The sequence below is a fragment of the Dama dama genome, chromosome 25 (assembly GCF_033118175.1).
Source record: "Dama dama isolate Ldn47 chromosome 25, ASM3311817v1, whole genome shotgun sequence".
Lineage (NCBI taxonomy): Eukaryota > Metazoa > Chordata > Mammalia > Artiodactyla > Cervidae > Dama > Dama dama.
In genome coordinates, this window is record NC_083705.1 from 12,405,040 (window position 1) to 12,425,138 (window position 20,099).

Genomic DNA, 20,099 nt, shown 5'->3' on the forward strand with positions numbered 1-20,099 from the left:
TGGAGAAGACTCTTAGAGTCCCTTGAACAGCATGGAGATCAAACCAGTCAATCCTAAAGGAAATCAACCCTGAATATTCATTGGAAGGGCTGAAACTGAAACTCCAATACTTTGGCCCCCTGATGTGAAGAACTGGCTCATTGGAAAAGACCCTGATGCTGGGAGGGATTGAAGGCAAAGGGAGGAGGGGACGACAGCGGATGAGAGGGTTGGATGGCATCACCGACTCAATGGACATGAGTTTGAGCAAGCTCCAAGAGATAGTGGAAGAATAAGGAGGCTGGCATGCTGCAGTCCATGGAGCTGCAAAGAGTTGGACATGACTGAGTGACTGAACAACAGTCGCCACCCTTGCATCCTTTAAGTTTTTAGGTTAACACAGCATTCTACCCAGGAAGCAATATTGTTTGCTTGTTTTTTAATTTTTAGTGGAGTGTAGTTGATTTACAATGTTGTGTTAGGTATACAACATAGTAATTCAGTTATACATGTACATAAATCCACTCTCTTTAGCTTCTTTTCCCCTATAGGCCATTACAGAGTATTGAGTGGAGTTCCCTGTGCTGTTCCACGGGTCCTTATTAGTTATCTGTTTTATGTGCAGTAGTGTAAAGGCTCCCCTTCTGAACAGACTGTGTCACATCTTTTAACCAATGGCAGGAATTCTACTAACTTGAACAAAAGTTTTTTATGCCATAAGAGAATGCTTAAACATTCTTCTAAACAAAGGCACATCACTAACTTGTGAATTTGTCAGCTCTGATTGTAAACCCAAGTTTCGAGCATGTTGAATTGGAGATGTTGAATGAACATTAGGCCCTGTGAGCAATAGTAATGTTGGGTATCGTGGATTCTCTGCTGAGTCTGTATTGTTTGTGATTTATTATCTTAGCTGAGCTTCCCTGGTGGCTCAGACGGCAAAGAAGCTGCCTGCAACGTGGGAGACCTGGGTTTGATCCCTGGGTTTGAAAGATCCCCTGGAGGAGGTCATGGCAACCCACTCCAGTATTCTTGCCTGGAGAATCCCCATGGATGGGGTTACAGTCCATGGGGTCACAAAGATTCGGACACAACTGAGTGACTAAGCAGAAGTACATCTTAGCCAGATTTGGGGCGGTGGAGGGGAAGATAGCAGTTCAGGGGCTCTCATTTGGCCTTTTCTACTACAGTAGTCATTATTACATAGGTCAAAGAACTAATATGAGGGTTCTTCCAGGTGCTGAGTATATACAACCTGATTATACATTTAGATATCAAGGAAACGATTACCAGGTATGCCAGGGAAGACTTTGGAACCACTGTCAGAAAGTCCAGAGCCAGGACTACATATATTATCTGACCTCCAGAATCCCTGCTCGAATGACAAGTCTCTGATGCACTTTAGTTTAGGAACTTTTAATTCCTTCCTCATCACTGTCATGGTAGTCCCATCATAGTTCCTTATGTAACGTGGGCATCAGCTTTGCCAAGTATCTAAACACTATCTTACTATTAGGATCAGTTCCAAGGCCTCTTGTCAGGATATTACGTATCGAGTCCTAGAAGAGTATCTCCATGTCAACAAGCACTCCTTTAACCACAGTAATATTCCAATACCCCTGACCCTGGTTCAGCAACCTCAGGGTGCATTTGCAAGCAAGCACTCCTGGCTTTTGCTGCTCTCTATTAGCCTGGTCCTTTCACTCCTTTGGTGAATAATTCTTTTCCATCCGTAACTGGCCAGCACTTCCCTATGTGGGTTGTGCCAAGACATAACCCTAGTTATCGGCCTAGTGTCCAGGAGGGGATATGGAGGAAGATTTTGAGTAAGGCCAGTATTGTTTGCAGGAGGACATCTTACTCAGTTAAGGTCTTTGTGTAGTTTCTGCAAGGAGGGGGGCTGTTGTCTTCTTGCAAGGGGAAGGGGTTCAGTCTTGCATGCCCAAAATGTTCAAATGGGTCTTATGGTTAAATATTCTCAAGTGCATCTTTCTGGATGTTTCTATCCCAAGTCTCAGGGTCCCACTGCTTCTCTATCAGGGGCCTGACACTTGTGTGGGAGACTTATTGAGGCAGTGAACTAGCCATTGCTGAAGTTCTCCTATTCTTACCATAGTCTTGTGCCTGGTCTTTAGCACCATATACATTATAGCTACAGTAGATGACAGTCTTTTTTAAAAGCTCCTAGAGAGACCTTCTGACTTTTACATCTCTTCCATTCATCAATAGCATCCAGCAATAATGAACTAATTCCATCGTCTTTTACGTTATCACTTGCTCTGTATTGCGCAAGACCATGTAGCCCCTTTCAGCTGTTTCTGATTCCAGTTTACCTCAGGTACATATTTTAGTGATGGTAATGTTAGGGTATGCCAGCTGCTAGTAACACTGTACTCAGCATTAGTGATAGCATCTGTATTGTCACCTGACCAGCAAGTGATCAGATTCCAAAATCTCGACCTTAGAGTCTATTTCCTATGACCACTACCAATTCCAAATGTCTTCGGGTTTTTCAGAAGTAACTATGAAATGGGACTTTGCATGTAAGTAATCTATTTAGGAAATGCTCCCAGGAAAAACTAGAAATGAGTAGGAGGAGCAGGATACAGGAGGGGAAAAACAAAGCAAAAGTGTGACTTCAAACAAAGTCCCATAGAGGGTAGCTTCAGCCTGGGGCCACAGGAAAGCTTGGGAATACAGACTGTGCCTCAGAGTTTGTCCAGACTTGTTGCCAGGGAGCTGGCTTTCATCCTGCCACACCAGTCTGTCACTGGCTAAGGCCCATCTCTGGGTGGGTCGATGGCAATTCCTGAGCACTTCTGACTCTGCTATGGGCACAGTGGCTCCAGTAGCCCTTGAATAGGCCTTTGAAAAGTCTCAGATATGGACTGTTAGAAGGCAAAGACACAGAAGCTGGGGAAGGAGCAAAGAGGGGCCTTTAAGGGCATCTGAGTAGAGCACCAAGAGTGTCCACTGTGAGTGTCTTACCTCTCCTTCTCTCCTCCAACCCTGGAGTGAGTGGGGAAGAAGAGAACAGAGTGGCAGAAATGAGGCGGCGGCAGATAAATTGGAATAGGCTAGGTTATACTATAGTAACAAACAACCCTCAAATCTCAGCTGCTTAGCACGGTAATCTATTTAGCAGCTTATACCCCATGGCCTGTGTGGATTGACAGAGGGCTGTGCTCCACATGGTCACTTGGGGCTACCATCTTGTTCTGCAGTATCTTATTTTTTGTTTGTTTGTTGTGCAGTATCTTACACACACAGCTTCTTGGGTGGATTTTTTTTTCTTTTAATTGAAGCATAGTTGATGTATAATATTACATAGTTACAAGTGTACAATATGGTGACTCACGGTTTTTAAAGGTTATAGTCCGTTTATAGTTATTATAAAATATTTGCTATATTCTCCATGTTGTATGAGTTTCCCAGGTGTGCTAGTGGCAAAGAAGCCACCTGCCAATGCAGGAGACCTAAGAGATGCATGTTCCGACCCTGGGTAAGACCCCCTGGAGGAGGGCATGGCAACCTACCGCAGTATTCTTGCCTGGAGGATCCCATGGACAGAGGAGCCTGGCGGGCTGCAGTCCCCGGGGTCCCAGAGTTGGACGTGACTGAAGCGACTGGGCGCATACGTACCGCGTTGTACAGTGCATCCTCGTGGCTTATTTTATACTCATAGTCTGTGCCTCTTAATCCCCTAACCCAGTGTTGCCCCTCCCCATTCCTTCTCCCCACTGGTAACTCCTCGTTTGTTTTCTAGGCTTGTGAGTCTGCCTCTTTTTTGTTATATTCTCTAGTTTGTTGTATTTTTTAAATTCCATATGCAGAATTTGTTTTCCTCTGTCTGACTTAACGTCACTTTAGCATTGTGCCCACCGAGTCCCTCCATGTTACTGCAAATGACAGAATTTAGTTCTTTTTCATTGTTGTGTGTATATATAATTATACATATTTACATAATTATATTTGCCTACTATATATAATTATACACACACACATCTTCCTTATCCATTTATCTACTGATGGACACTTAGCTTGCTTCCATGTCTTGGCTGTTATAAATAATGCTTCTGTGACCATTGGAGTACATGTAGCCTTTCGATTTAGTGTGTTTGTTTTTTCTGGATATGTACCCAGGAGCAGAATTGCTGGGTAATATGGAAGTTCTATTTTTTTTTTTTGAAACATCCATACTGTTTTCCACAGCAACTGCACCAATTTACGTTCCCTCCAACAGTGTGCAGGAGTTCTCTTTCTTCACATCCTCACCCACATTTGTTATTTTCTTTAGCCACTCTGACAGGTGTGAGGTGATATTTCATTGTGGTTTTGATTTGTATTTCCATGATCGTTAGTAGTGTTAAGCATCTTTTCATGTGCCTGTTGGTCATCTACATTTCCTCTTTGGAAAAATGTATTCAGTTCTTCTGCCCATTTTTTAATGAGGTTGGGTTTTTTTGACATTATATTAGCCGTTTACATATGTGGGCTAATAACCCCTGTTGGTCATATCACTTGAAAATATTTGAAATATAGAGAATCAAATGATGCAATTGGTGAGTATCATCCCAGTCATGCCTGTCTTTTTCACTGCAAGCTTCTTAATCTAGTTCAAGCTTGATTTGGCTGAAAAAAGTTTCAATTAAATGTGAAAGTAAAACTTAGTAACTAGATTTGCCCAAATAATTTTAGGACTTCCCTCATAGCTCAGTTGGTAAAAGAATCTGCCTGCAATGCAGGAGGCTTGGGTTCGATTCCTGGGTTGGGAAGATCCCCTGGAAAAGGAAATGGCAACCCACTCCAGTATTGTTGCCTGGAGAATCCCTGTGACAGAGGAGCCTGTCAGGCTACTAGTCCATGAGGTCGCAAGAGTCATACGTGACTTAGCGACTAAACCACCACCAAATGATTTTAGAAAATCATTGATATTTCCCAGAGATTTTTATCACCAAGGCAGGGGGAAATGGTTTTACATAGCACAGAAGATAGACATTTATGTGAAAGAATTAAGGTTCCTAACATAAAACTGAAAAAAGCCAAAATGCCAAACTGTATAATAGTGGTTAAGTAGGTTATGTATTGATACATTCACAGGTGGGTAGTCATTTAGCCATCTAAGGCTATATTTACAGAGACATTTCAGTTGTTAAAATGCTCATGATATAAGGGGAAAAGTCAGGATATAAAACTGTATATGGAAAAAAAAAAAAACTGTATATGAGAATTTGCATCCCTTACCTGGGTTACCATAAAGACCCTACCTATCATCCTTCTTCTGCTCCAGTATGTTATGTTGCAGCAGTCACCTATCTCCAGCATGAAGCTGCTGTCACACATGACCTTCAGGGTGAAATCTCTGTTTCTTTTTTACAGTTTACGTATATCTTTTGGGGCTTCCCAGGTAGCTCAGTGGTAAAGAATCTGCTTGCCAGTGCAGGAGACTGCAAGAGACGGGAGTTCGATGCCTGGGTCAGGAAGAACGCCTGGAGAAAGAATGGCAACCCACCCCAGTATTCTTTCCTGGAAAATTCCATGGATTGCAGAGCCTGGTGACCTACAGCCATGGGGTTGCAAAGAGTCAGACATGACTGAATGAGCCCTTTGGTCATACCTGTCTCTCCTACTTCATTTCTCTCAGCTGCCCACTTCATACTCTCAAATTTATATCCCCAGCCCAGACATTTCCTCTGAACTCCAGACCCCAAGGACTGCAGCCTGCCAGGCTCCTCTGTCCATGGAATTTCACAGGCAAGAATACTAGAGTAGCTTGCGACTTCCTCCTCCAGGGGACCTTCCTAACCCAGGAATTGAACCTATATATCCTGCATTGGCAGGTGGATTCTTTACTTCTGAGCTACTTGAGAAGCCCCCTCAGAATACACTAGCTCCTAATTAGCAAGTCTCTTCTGAGGAGCGGGACAGGGCATTCTGGCATATACCAAAAGGAGTGTGTAATAATGGACCTGATTCCACAGGCAAGAGGAGATGTAAATCGCCTTACCTTTGGCTGTCCATCAACTATTGTCATAGTAGTCACGGTTGGAAAGGCCAGCTGGCCAACTCTGAATAGAACAGGCGGCTCCAGTGTCTACCAGAAATTCAGTTCTCCTACCTGCCACATTCAGGGTGACCCGAGCCCCCATTGAAGAAAGGAGGATGAATCCAGTAGGGTCTGGAGCCAGGGAGGCTCTTGGGCCCCATCAGTCAGCCTGCAGATGTTTGCAAGGAACTGGGGCCAGTTGAGGTTGCCCCTCTAGCGTCCCATAGGAGGGCAGTCAGGCCATTCCCCCTGCAGTGCCCCTCCTTCTGACAAAAGGCACACTAGTTCAGGCCCAGTCGACTTCTTGTCATTCTGCCTAGCCTCCTCAGCCCTCCAGGGTCCCCTTGAGGTGGTGGGTGAATCAGAGCAGCCGAAAGCTGTGTTTTATTTATTAGCCTCTCATCCCTGGTGGCTCAGTCGGTAAACAGTCCGCCTGCAATGCAGGAAACCTGGATTTGATCCCTGGGTTGGGAAGATCCCCTGGAGGAGGGCATGGCAACCCACTTCAGTATTCTTGCCTGGAGAATCCCATGGACAGAGGAGCCTGGTGGGCTACAGTCCACGGGGTTGCAGAGTTGGACACAACTGAGCAACTAAGCACATATCCTTATTGGCCTCTTCCATTAAGTCTTGGTTGGTATAGACCTTGAAGGCCCCCTCTGCCAAGGTTGACAATGGGGTTTGGGCCCAGCCTCCAGCTTTTGTAATTTTCTCCTGACATCATGAGTAACCTGGGTTATAAAATGCATGGCCAGTAGCGTCTCTCCTTCTGCAGGCTCAGGGTCTGAATTGGTGTACTTGCTGACTGCCTCTACCACCTGCTTCAGGAAGCCCGCCTGAAACAAGAGGCAGCCACTTGTCACCATGGGGAACTTGTCACCGTGGGGAAGCTGCATTTGGTGGTCCTGGAGGCCAGGACCCTCCCAGGACGGGGACTACCGCCCCACACCGGACATCTGTCAGCAACCCTGGTTCTTGGCCTTCCTTAATCAATAGAAACTAATAAGAGGCCAAACAAATGCAGGCAAGGCTTTATTGGTGGAGGAACGAGAACAAGTAATAGGTTCCCTTGCTCATTCCCTGGGGCGGAGGGTCTGGTTTGTTCTTTGGTGAGGGTAGGAGTATGTCCAGAGATCAGGTCAGAGGGATGGCCTAGGTGGTTTGCGTACTCCTTAGGTACTGGTGTGTGCAGGGGGCGTGCTCACTGCCCTGCTTTTGCTCTTATCTCTTCAGAAGTGAGAATGGGATTTTTGTTTTGGTTTTTTTTTTTTACTTTTTTGAATCTTGTTATCCATGATTTGCCCCAACCGCTCATGCATAGTTATTTTTAGTTCCTTATAGTTTCTCTGTATTTTGTTGCTGGAGGAGATGTTTGTCCAGGTACAAGCACTGCAGCAAAGGCTTCCAGGTCCCAGCCTGTCTCATGTTTAGTTCTATCAATTTCATTTTTAACTGAAGACATGCTTGTTAATCAGACCTAGTGAATACCCATGGTCGCAGAGTGAATGTACATCCAGTCTACAGCCTACAACCCTACTGCTCCCTTTATAAACCCTTTGTCACATCTAAAGCCCAGACTGAGTCTCTGGGCATCTAGGGGTCAGCTAAAGTCTTCCTCCCTGCCCTTATGAAGCATACAGTATGCCCTTTCCTTCCTAAAGCCTCCAAGCTTCATGGGCTGATATTCCCATTTGATATTGTCTGTTCTTGGCTGATCTCTTGAGTTGCCACACTCATGATGTCAAGTGTCCTTCCTCTGAGAAAACTCTTCCCTAGCCTTCTTCCGGCTCTCAGGAAGTAAAGGTCCCTGAGCCTGGCTTGCAGGCCTGGCCCTGTTCTTCAGTCAGCCTCATGGCCCCACAAATCATTCACCCTCAACTACAGCCCGATCTCTGAATGTGTGTGTTTTGACTACATACAAGCTTGTTATCCTAGATACAGCGTCACCTCCACTGGAAAGTCTTCCCTGATTCTCCCAGGCTACGCCAGCCTGAACGAACATTCTGCTCCACCAGGACGGTTTCTCGGCAGGACAAACATTTTGAAGCCAGTGTCAGTGTCTTATTCATTTCAGCATCTCTAGTTCATGGTGCTTAAGAGGTGTCAGTTATTGTGGAATGATCTCATGGGAACTTGGGAAAATTTCCACGCATCCCCTAATGCACTGTCTTTTCCACCAGTCTCATGAATCTTTTTCCTTAAGAACCTCAGTCATCTTCCTAGCCCTTAATGCCAGCTGCTTATCTGCCTTGCATCCCCCAGACACATCGAGTTGACAGACCTGTTGGACTCTGTGACAGTGGACCGCCACCTGCTGGTGAGAAAGTGTCCAGGCCAGTGACAACTCAGGGCTGCAGACAGGAAGGGTTAAGACATTCCACAAAGAATATAAACCGCTTCTCAGGATAACATTTGCAAATGCACAGTGTAAAGCACATAGATTACAAGTGAAACTAATCATCATGAAATAGAAGGTGTCAAAATATTAGAAAATGTATGTATTATGTAGATATGTATATTATGTATATTTGTATCTCATTAAATAACAAAATCTAATGATAGGTCCAGTAACTACTATAGTTTCAAAATGATGAACAAAAATGATAATTGAAGATGTCTGCAACATCTCTAATGTGAGATGAAATACCTGTGATTTCTACTGCTTGACATAGTCACAAGTACTGCTGATAATATTAATTTGTTGCCTGTACCCATAAAGAAAGGAAATGCTGAAATTCAGTTAGAGTTTAGTGAAACTACCTATCTTTCTCATTCAGGTACAACGATACCCTGAATTCTACCCATGGATCCCTTGTGTGCGTATAACAGGGATCCATGGACTCCAGGTTAAGAACCCCTGAATGAGGTTTTAGAAGCATGGCCATCACTTTCCAATATGGCAGAGAAGCCAGTGGTTAATTGTGTGTGTCTCTTGCTTGAGTGTAATGCATGCAGTTGTTGGGAGAGAAGCTGTGGAGGAGGCCGTGGAGTTCAAACTTTTGAATTCCATGGGCATCACCAGGGCTGTGAGCGTTCACCTGACCTTCCCCTGACCCAGCATGCTTCCTCATCTATAAAATGACAGTGCCTTCCTCACAGGTGGTTGAAAGGATTCAGTAAGTTAACATGTGAAAAACTCTTAGGGGCCAAATGTTTGCTGTTAAATGGGAATGATATAAATGTCTGTAGAGAAAATACATCAAATGTAACTTCTTCAAGAACAGAAACCCCGAAGTCTGACCTGCTATACACCCTGGGAGGCAACAGTGTACTCGGACAATAGTAAACCATTTCCAGGCTAAGTCTGCCCTGCTTTCCCCACCGCAATCCAAGAGAACAAACCCAAATGCAAAGAGTTTCTCACCTTGTTATTTTATTAGAAGCATATTTACATTCTTGCAGTTAACTTTGCAGAGAACACTTTACAAAAGTTTTTTATATAAAGTTTGGAAACTACATAAAAATAACTTCTCCATAAAAGGGAAAATATAAGTTAGTTCTATTTACTCTGCTAAAAACTGACTGGAAATGAGAAACAGTTCCGTCTGTCCCTTCCAGAGAAAACATTAGCACAGAACACGAAGAATACTGCATGGGCTTCCTCAGTGAGGGGCGTCATACTGGCTTAACTGTGAGCCTGGGAGACCCAAGCGGACCCCATCCAGAAAAGACAGGGGAGCTAGTAGGGCTCAGGCAGTGCTGAGCAGAAAGCGGCACCTCCTTGAATGAGACTCCAATGTGAAGGACTTCGGCCTACACCGTGAGACTGGCCTCTTCTAATACTCGCTCTCATACCCCAGGCTACGGAAGGCAGTACTGTAAACAAAGCCCAAATCAGCCCTGCCATCAGCCAATGCGAGACCCTTCGCCTGGTGGAACTGCGTCTGTGTCCTGTCGTTACGCTGCCGCTAGTTGCGTTTCCCCAGCACCTGTGCACCAAAGAGTCAGAGGGGACCATCATTTCCTTATCTCATCTGTGGGAGGCCTGAAAACTATCCCTGCTGGGTCAAATACTGAAGTGGGCAAGCTGAGTGCTCACTAACCTAAGTGGACCAATACCTTCCCACGGCCCTCAGGGTGTCTTCACTGCGTGTATAAGTCCGTGAAACTGCAAGTCCCTTCTTCTATTGAATGGTTACCCTCCTTTCCCAAAATCCAGTTACAAAAGGACCCAGAAAACTCCAGGGACTTGCTGTAGACAGAACATCTAACCTTAACCTATAGGTGAGAAAGAAAGAGAAACTCTTCCCAGAGTGTTAACCACCCATTACCAGCAAACTCATACCCAGAATCAGTATGCCCATTTGACTTGTGTAAGTCAACCTTCGTGTTTTTCTGTTGTTTTTTTTTAAAGCAGATGTTTTCCTAAGGAAGACATTCATTTATATCAAGTTAGACATAAAGGTGGGGGGAACAAAAAAAAGGTTTTCTTTGTAGATGAATCGAATGCCGGGTTGAGCATTCGCTTTACTGGGTGATGTATGCCCTAGCCCGTGGGGAGTGGGATCTCTCGGAGGCCGGCTGAGGCATCGAGGCCCAGGACTCCATCTAAGACACAGAAGCTTTGCTTCTGTCAGGTTCCTGGGGGCAAGAAGCACTCCATATTTCTCCCTGATGTTGTTTCTCCCTGAAGAGAAGGTGCAGTGTCTGTGAGCCTCTGTCTGAAGTGTAAGGCTGGACCCTGAAGTAGGAGGGACACAGCGCAGAGGGAAGCGGCCTTCCCGTATCACCTGCAGACAGGATGGGCAACCGTGAGACAGAGGGACTGGCTGGACAAGTCTTGTGTGACAAGGAATTTATCCCTGAACATAGAATCCCTCTGTGGGGCCAAAAAGGCATCACAGACTGGCAACTCAGCCTGTACCATCTGTGCCTCTGGGGCCAACACCCAGCACCCCCCGCCACCCGTCCCATACCAATGGCTTGCCCTATGCTCTGTGGCATGGGCTCAGCCAGCAAGTACCTTCCAGTGCACCCAGCACAAGAGGCCCAGGGCAGAGGCAAGCCTGCCCAGCACCAGCGGGCCCTGTTCTGTGTGCATAGAAAGCGGGGGGGACGTGTGTGCAGAAAGGGGGAGCACAAGATGGCACGAAACACCTGAGATCAAAATGAAGCGTTCAGGCTTTTCCCGTTCCACCACTGTGGAGGTGGTCTCAAGAGGAAAGCACGCTGGGGGAGCTGGGGGAACGGGGGTACCCCCTGAGCATCCGGCTGCAGACCAGGCTCTGCTGTAGCCAAAACGGCCATTAAGAGCCCTGGTTCTTGTCTTCCACCGCAGGGAACGACTGAAAGGCCACCAAGAAATGCTGCACAAATGAGCCCACGGGGGCCTCGGCTGCAGCGCTTTGTGCTCCCAGACAGCACAGCTGCTGGCTTGGCAATAGGAGGGGCCTCGAGGCCTCAGGACACCTAGTCCTCCGGGTCTGCGGCCCCGCCAACAGCCCAGGTCACTGGGGCTCAGGGGGAACATACACAGGATCAGGCAGCACATCACAAAACCTCGCCCTCCACAGTAAGCGAGAAGTCAGGAATGCCAGTTCCGTCGGGCACAGCTGAGGGGCACCCAGCCAGGGCTGGATTCAAGCGGCATGGAAGCGAGAAGGAAGGGAGTCCTGAGTTACTTGTTCACAGACGGCCCTGGGGGGCTGTTAAGAAGCAGCATCCGCAGAGCTGTAGGGGAAGAACTTGGTGACCTTGTTTGGAGTGGTGGGGTTTGCACACTCTGTCTCCTCGTTCATCTTGAAGAACATCTCCTGCTCGCGCTTTTTCTGGTTCAGATCTTCTTCCAGAGCCTAGGACAGAGGGCAGATGGCACTCAGTCACATCACTTAGGACACAAGTCTCCCCTACCACTGGACCACCAAGGTGGTCTTCTCTGGAAATTTCCACCGCACGTCCCCCCCCCCCCAACCCAGCCCCCGGCTTCAGTGCTCAGGTAACTTGGTCTTCCCTCTTTCCTACTGCCTCAACCATGCAGGAGTTGCCTGTGGGCCAAGAGCTCTGCTTTGGGGAAATGCCAGTCTAGACAGGGCGTGAGGGAACAGCAGAAGTGAATCTGCTGGCAGGGAACAGCCAGATGACTGGAGAAAAACCTGAGGTATTAATAGGAAATGGAGGAAGAGCTTTAACAACAGAGTTGTCTGGGCTACACAGTGTTCCTAACCAGAGTGCTGTCCTGCCAAGTCAGGGGGCTTTTCAAAATCTAAGTGCAGTCATGCCACGCCCTGAGATTCTGACTCTGAAACTCCGCTGTAGGACAGGGGTTCTTGACATTGTAAAAGCGCACCATGTAACCCGAGGGGCGCATCCAGGCGACCAGCACTGCAGGTGCCTCTTCCTTTGGACACACGCCAAGTTCAACAAGATAAATGGTGTCCTATGCAAAAAATGTCTTGAAGAGTTCTCCAAAAATAAACATCCAATTAAGAAAGGAAGCATGGAAACATATATACTAACATATGTAAAATAAAATAGACAGCCAGTGAGAATTTGCGGTATGACTCAGGGAACTCACACTGGGCTCTGTGACAAGCTAGAGGGGTGGGGGGCGGCCCCAGAGAGAGGGGGTGTGTGTACCCGTGGCTGATCCGTACTGACGTATAGCAGAGACCAACACAACGTTGCAATTATCCTCCCATTAAATTCTAAAAAGTTCCTCTGAAACTATACGAGTATAACATTGGAATAATAATATTCAATGAGAGATTATTTACAAATAAAGGAAATCATACCAGAAGACCAAAAAAGGAAAGAAAAGGAAGCAGAGTGCAGAGGGGAAAAGCAGGGGCTTTACAGTCAAATGGGATTCAGCTTCATTAGCAGCTGGGTGGGCCTCTGCATGTCCCATTTCCTCCCCAGATCTGTTTCCTCTCGTGTAAAATGGCAACCTCACTGTCTTCCTGGCAGGGCACTTGCAAAGATTAAATTAAAAACCAATGGGCTGGGATTTCCCTCATCGTCCAGTGGTTAGGACTTCTCCTTCCAGTGGTGTGGCTGCGGGCCCAATCCCTGGTTGGACTTGCACATAAGATCCTATGTGCCTTGAGGCCAAAAAACCAAAGCATAAAACAGAAGCAAAACTGTAACAAATTCAGTAAAGACTTTAAAAATGGTACATATTAAAAAAAAAATATATATATATATATATTTTAAAAAACTAATGGGCTGTAACTACTGAGTACTTCTTGCATATCACACACTATGCTAAGTGTATTACAGTTTATTTAATCTTCACCCTATGAGAGAGATACTATTATCCCCATCTTATAGATGGAGAAACTGAGGCTCAGAGAGTTTAGGTCACTTGCCCAAGGTCATTCAGTAGGTGGGGGCAGAAGCAAGATGGGTCTAACTTTAGAGTTCAGGCTCTGAAACCCTCTGTAAGTTAGGCACACATGGGTTACTCAGTAAATCTGGCTTCATTATTACTTGCTTTCATTATAGAAGTAACCATTCACAGGAATTGACCAGGATTCTGTCTCTCTTTTTAAAGCTATTCTTTGACGACCTGAAATAGTCTCAGCAAACTTACTCCCTTAAGCTCACATTCCTTCAACAGTACTAAACTCTAGTGAGTTCTATCTTTAAGGAAAGACAGGGAAAGAACACTGTCTTCTCAGCTCCAGATGATGGCTGTCATGTGGTATGATGGGCCCTGGGTTGCTAGAGCTCCTAAGTTTTCAAAAGAAACTGGAAACCCAGATTTTTATGTAAAATTTCCTTATACTTAAAAAGTTGGCAACTTAAAAAATTTTTTACATCGCTATCTGTTGGCCAAACCTCTCTGTAAGCCAGTTTCAGTCTGAAGATCATCAGCTACCACTTTTATTTTAGCACAGAAAGGTTTAGTAACTGCCTAGGGTCTCACAGCTAGTAATGGGGGAGCAAAGACTTCTCCCATGTTTGTCTTACTTCAAAACTTATGCTCTTAAGCATTGTTCTGTTTTACCTCTATACAACCTATATGTCCTCTGTATAACCTAGGGCAGTCAGCAATCTTTTTTCTGTAAAGGGCCAGACTGTAAATACTCCAGCTTTGCAAACATTAAGGTCTCTGGTACAACTGCTCAACCGCTGTTGTGGTATAAAAGCAGCCATAGATGATATGTAAATGAATGAGCACGGCTGTGCTCCAATAAAACTTTATTTACAAATACAGGTGGTGGGCCACATTTGGCCCATGGGAATAGGCCTTAAAACACCTGTTTTAAGGGGAAAAAAGTTATCTTCATCTTATAGCCCTAAAAAGCAAGGCTCGGAAAGGCTTGTCTGAGGCCATATTCTATGTTAACTATGACCCAAGCAACACTTTATTGAATTCACCAGACATTCTATACTTACTGAAAAAAAAATCTGAATTTTTCTAAAAATATTCCACAAGGTACAGTCATCTCCCCTGGCTCCCCCAACATGGGCCACAGCTCAAAGCTGCTGATGGAAATCCAAGAGTATAAAATCATTTATTCTAGAATGAAAATCATCACCTCTGGATCAGTGTTCCACCAGCAACCCAGGTAAATGGAAAAAAAAAAAAAAAAGTAAAAAAAGATAGACTGGGAAAAAAAAAAAAAAAAGGATAGAATGAATCTGCAAAGAATTCAGGAAAAGAGGCAGCCACCACCAGCAAAATCCAACAGCAGCTCACCAAACACACACTTGGAATACCTCCCCCTAAGTCCAGGCACCCCCCTGAAGCAGTCTGGGCATTGATGAAGTTGCTGGAGGCAATGTGACTGTTAACTTTCAAATTCTCTCAGGATGTGCAAAGCATACAGAACCACTGGGTAAGAGAACCAGGCAAACATTTACTTCTGATACCACAGTGAACCTGTGTCAGCAGTATTATTGATTTGAGTGTCAAGTACCACAAGTCCCAGCAGACCACGTGTGGTTACAAGTGTGAACCTTTCAACTGGAAGGTCTGGGACCTTGGCCAGCTTCCAGCCAGAAACCTCCATTAGCACAGGGAAGGAGGCCTCAACTCAAGGACTTCCAAGGCCACTCTGGAGCAGAGGTGGGCAGCTGCCTCCTGGCCAGACCTCAGTTAGAGCAGACAGAGCTGAAGATGCCCGCAGAACAGGCCTCAGGGCTTAAGGAAACAGAATCAAGGACAGTTAGGGCAGCTTCATCCTCAGAGAGTTTAGAATGGAAGGAAATGAGTATGTCCTGGCCTATACTGTGGCCTAGGGACTTTCCACATAACACTGTATGAGATTCATATCTTCACTTTACACATAACCACACTGAGGCCCTCTGTCAACCTGGCAAATCCATGGTAACCAGCTGTTTGGTCAGACACCAGTCTAGACGGCATTGTGAAGGGATTTTTTTAGATGTGATGAACATGTAACTCAGTAGACTCTGCATAGAACAGCTTACCTGCCGTAATGTGGGTGCAAGAGGCAAGCCTGAAGCCCCGCTGCAGAGAGGACCGGGCCTCTGGGCCACCCTGTGCCCAGGACCACAACATCGACTCTCGCCTGGCTCTGCAGTCTGCCCTGCAGGTTTCAGACTGACCAGCCCCCAACCATCGGGTGAGCCAGTCCTTAAAATAAAACCCCCAAGTCTGTATCTCACCCGTATCTGTATCTCCACCTGCATCCTGGGCCGACACCGTGGTACAGTGAAGCAGAGCCCATCGTGGGCCCACCAGCCCAGACACGGTTACCTTTTTGCGCGGCCGGAGCTTGTCCCGCCATTCCTTCAGGTTCTGGTTGTGGCTTTCGTCCAGGGCCTTCAGCTTCTGGGTTTCGTGCTCTATCAGGAGGTGACACTTTTCATTCTGGAATATATTCCAGGCAGGACAGGTAAGACGCACAGAGGGCTGAGACATACATATCATGAGGCACCAGCATTGTTCACTTGTGTCTCCTCCTTGATTATAAACCCCGTTTATACAAAACTCTATGCACATGAATACAAATGCACCAAAAGGTGCCCGGAAGAATAGTCCAGAATGTTAACATTAATAGATTTTACTGTGTAATAGGATCTGTAGCAGTTTTGCAGCTGCTTCTTCGTGCTTCCTGCATTGTTTGAATTTTTCGACATGAACATATATGTTGTTTTAACAAAACAGTAAAACCATTAACAATAAATATGTGCCCTAACTGCACGACAGAGAGTCAGCCACTACAGAATTTTAGATAGATTTCCTGTCAGGCTCTGTCCTGTGTGTGGTTCAGCTCACCCTGTGTATAAAATTCTGAAACCTGCCTCCCTCTTAATAGCATAATGTAAAAAGTCCTACAAAGAATTAAGATTTTTTATAATCATGATGTTTAATTCCTACAGAGTATCTTACAGTATGGCTTTATCTAACTTAAACATTCCCCTATTTTTGGCCAGCTTGGGTTGCTCTTAATCTTCACTGTTATAAATAGCATTGTCTTAAACATCTGTGCTATATACTGAATTGTTTCTCCCTAAAATTCATTATATTGAATCTGTAATGTCCAGTGTGATGCTATTTGGAGATACGGGGCCTTTGGGAGAAAAGGAGGTTGAGTGAGGTCAGGAGGACAGGGCCCTCGCGGCAGGTTAGTCAGGAAGAAACCAGAGAGCTCACATGCTAGAGTGCTCTGTCCCTGCCTCCTTCCCTCCTCCACCCTCCTGTCTCCCTCCTCATCTCTCCTGTCTCTCTGCCACGTGAGGACACAGCAAGAAGGCAGCCGCTCCCCCAGAACCCAGCCACGCTGGCAAAGCTGATCTCTGATTTCCAGGCTCCAAAACTGTAAGAAAATAAAGTCCTGTTGTTTAAGCCAGCCGGTCTCCAGTATTCTGTAATGGCAGCGTGGGATAAGATGATCTATGTATAAATGTTTTGTGTCTATGTAAGTTATATGATTTTCTGTGTCACATTACCACCCCTTCAGGAGAGATCTGTGACAAGGGATAAGGGCCATGGACCTGCCTGAGGCTTGCCAACATCACTGCTCTCTCTCTGAGGCAGGTTATCTGTCTCACAAAACTGAACCTGGACTCTCCCACAGGGACAGTAGTGACAGTTCCCTGTTGGTTCCTCGCAGAGAGGCAATCCTGTGGTTTATCACGCGTTTATAAAGTGCCTTTATCCAGACACCTCCACCCTACTGGACTGGAAGAGTAGGACTGCTTAGGGGATTTTTACCTGGGGTTTCAAGCTCAAGGATTCTAGGAATTTAGAAACCGCCTTGGTTGGGAATAATACTCACAGCCGCCCTGAGTACTTCTGGCCTGCCCAGAGATGGCTCCTAGCTCCCTGCAGCTTCTCTCAGCTGATCCTCCCAGTAACCCCATGAGGCAGGGGTGGGAACGTAAATACAGAAGGTGAGTGGGCTGGCTAAAATTCACACAGCAACAAGCAGCAGAGCCCCTGCCTGGCAGGCTGCAACACCTGCAGTGTTTCCTCCACAGCCCTCTGCCCTTCCAGAAATTGCCAGGTGGCTCTCGTAGCCTCGCGAGTTTCCTGAGGTCACAGATGCTTGTGTCAGTGCATCTGTCGGGTAGAGCAGTGCCTCGCTCCACCACAAGGGGGCTCCAAGTACCAACTCCTGGGCAAGGGCCCTTAGGGTGAAGCAGACTTGACTGGGACTGGAGAAACTTGAAGGATCTCCCCAGGGAACGGCTTGGCAATATCAGGATGCCTTTTCCTGACTTTATGGGAAAGTTTTGAGCTGCTCACCATCAAGGATAATGGTAGCTGTAGGTTTCTGTAGATGCTGTTTATAAAGTTAAGGAAGTTCCCTTCTGCTCCTAGTTTACCGAGTGTGTTTAATTAACGTAAGCAGGTGTCAGCCTCTGTCAAATGCTTTTTCTGTATCTACTGATGATATGATCATGTGATTTTCCTTCTTTAGCCTGCTGTGATTACATTAACTCATTTTTGTATACTGCAGTAACCCTGGGGCAAATCCCACCTGGTCATGGAATATACTTATGTATTTTTTAATTGTTTGCTAACATTTCACTGGGGATTTGTGCATCTGTGCTCATGAGATACTGATCTGTAGTTTTCCTCCTTGTAATGTCTGGTTTTGGTACTAGGGTTATTAGGACACCTTTTCCAAAGATACAGTGATGACCAAGAAAGCCAGCAGCATGCCCACGGCCAGGTCCTGGGCACAGCACTCTTGGCTCAGCTCTGCCATCTCATTCACAAAGCCTCACTCCATTTCTACAAAATAGGAGTCGTCATCCTTGCGCCACGCCTATTTTATAAATGTGGAAACTGGCACGGGAGGGGGACATGATGTGACCAACATCACAGAGAATGGCAGGATGGAAACAGCTCCACCCAGAGCTCCCGTCTGTAGGGTCCCGAGACCCCCCAGAGAGCTGCGTGCCCCCGGGGAGATGGGGGCAAGCACTCGGGGCAGGGGGCGGTACCTGCAGCTGCTGCAGCTCACTCATGTTGCTCTCGCACTGGGCCACCATGTCCCGCATCTGGTTCTCATGTTTCTGCTGCTGCTGCAGCCGCTCTGCCTTCTGCCTCTTCTCTTCCTGCTGGGAGAACTGCAACCGAGAGCAGGAGAGGTCCTCCCTCAGGGAGACACCCCCTGAGGGACCAGTGTGTACACAGGTCCAGGGTCCTGCACCACTCAGGCAGGGCCCCCTGTCTGAAGTCCTCCCCCTGAGCTGAGACCAGCCCCTGCCTTCAAGGAGCCCACAGATTGGCGGGGACACTGAGACGTGCTCGGACAGTGTGTGGAGTAGGCAGGACTCACAGGAGTCCAGGGCCACCGAGTCCATGTGCCCGAGCCACCTGGGTGACTTGTGAGCGGGGCTCTAGGTAGATAAAAAGGGTAGAAGCAGCTGCAGGCTAGAAACCCAGGAGTGTGACAGGGCGCATGCATGGGAAAGCAACGCCAAGCCTCCTTCCTGTCCACCAGAGGGGGCTCAGCGTGAGGCTTCCATTCCACGCCTCTTTCCAAGGCTCTGCTGCATCTTACATTTCATATTCCCCTAAATGTGTAAGACTTGGGCCCCCCAAACCTGGTCTGGCCCCACTCCAAGCCACCCCAGGCCCTGACCTGCTTGATCTTCTCGCGCTGCTCAGCGGCGCTGCCCCCTCCGTTGATGTGGAGGCTCTTCTTGTACATGGCCATGCGCGTCTTGCCCTCACTTCTCTGAATCTTGGGCAGCCGCGCCTTCTCCTGCTGCTGCCGCACCTTCAGCTGCTCAATCATGCGCTGGTTGTAGCGCTGCATCTGCTCACGCTCCTGAGAGGGACCCCCAGAGGGGACACGGTCAGCTGCCTCCCCCCACACACAGGCATAATCAGAGGTCAAGGCTGCCACACGCCACTCAGGGGTCCAGGACCCACGTGGTTCAGGACGCTCAGAACAAGGCTCGTGTCATTTGATTTCTCTCTTAAGTAACTTTTTCTATTTTCAGTTTTAAAATTACCATTAATAATGTTTTAGATTCTTACCTTCTGAATGCCTTCTCATTTAACCAATTGGTAGTATGCTATCCTGAGCATCCTCAGAGCAAAATGTACATTAATGAGATGGTTCCTTATTATTGATGATAGGTGTCAATTCATATTTTTTAAAGTCTTGATAAATTTTAATATTTTCCTTCACCTAACACTTGTATTTCAAAACTTAGCACAGGCATCACTTCTCCCAAGAAGCCTCCCCTGACTTTCTGGCCAGGTAGGGCATGTTTATTCCAAACTGCCACGGCCTTGTGCTGACTTCCAACACTGTACTTAGGTTAGGAGCTGTAATAACCCACACCAGATCTCAGTTTAACCTCTCTCTGTCCCCACTAAAGGAACTGAACCAAGACAATTACACAGAAGTAGAGAGTGCTCCAGCCACAAAGAAGGGGCCCTCCTCTGGTCTGGGGAGGTTAGGGAAAGCTTCCTGGCAGAAGTGGTATTTAAAAAAAAAAAAGAAGTGGTAGTTAAGTTGAGACTTAAAAGTATTTTGAAAGACTTCAGACAATAGTAGAAAGCTACAGTAATCAAAATAGTGTGGTACTGGGACATCTATGGCAGTCCAGTGGTTAGGACTCCTGAGATTTCACTGCCAAGGGCCCGATTTGATCCTTGGTCAGGAAACTAAGATCCCACAGGCTGTGAGTTAAA

At 46.6% G+C, this 20,099-nt stretch overlaps 1 protein-coding gene across 1 annotated transcript in view; it reads right to left on the reverse strand.

The window, feature by feature from the left end:
• Window positions 1-9,378: 9,378 nt before the first annotated feature.
• The window catches only part of STK10 (serine/threonine kinase 10), a 122,719-nt gene continuing 111,998 nt past the window's right edge, over window positions 9,379-20,099 (reverse strand). The window contains exons 16-19 of the mRNA XM_061129457.1: window positions 19,036-19,224; window positions 18,392-18,517; window positions 15,693-15,806; window positions 9,379-11,817 (exon numbers count right to left, since the gene is read on the reverse strand). Coding sequence (XP_060985440.1) covers window positions 11,674-11,817; window positions 15,693-15,806; window positions 18,392-18,517; window positions 19,036-19,224 — 573 coding nt within the window. The 3' untranslated portion in view covers window positions 9,379-11,673. The remainder of the gene's footprint in view (window positions 11,818-15,692; window positions 15,807-18,391; window positions 18,518-19,035; window positions 19,225-20,099) is intronic.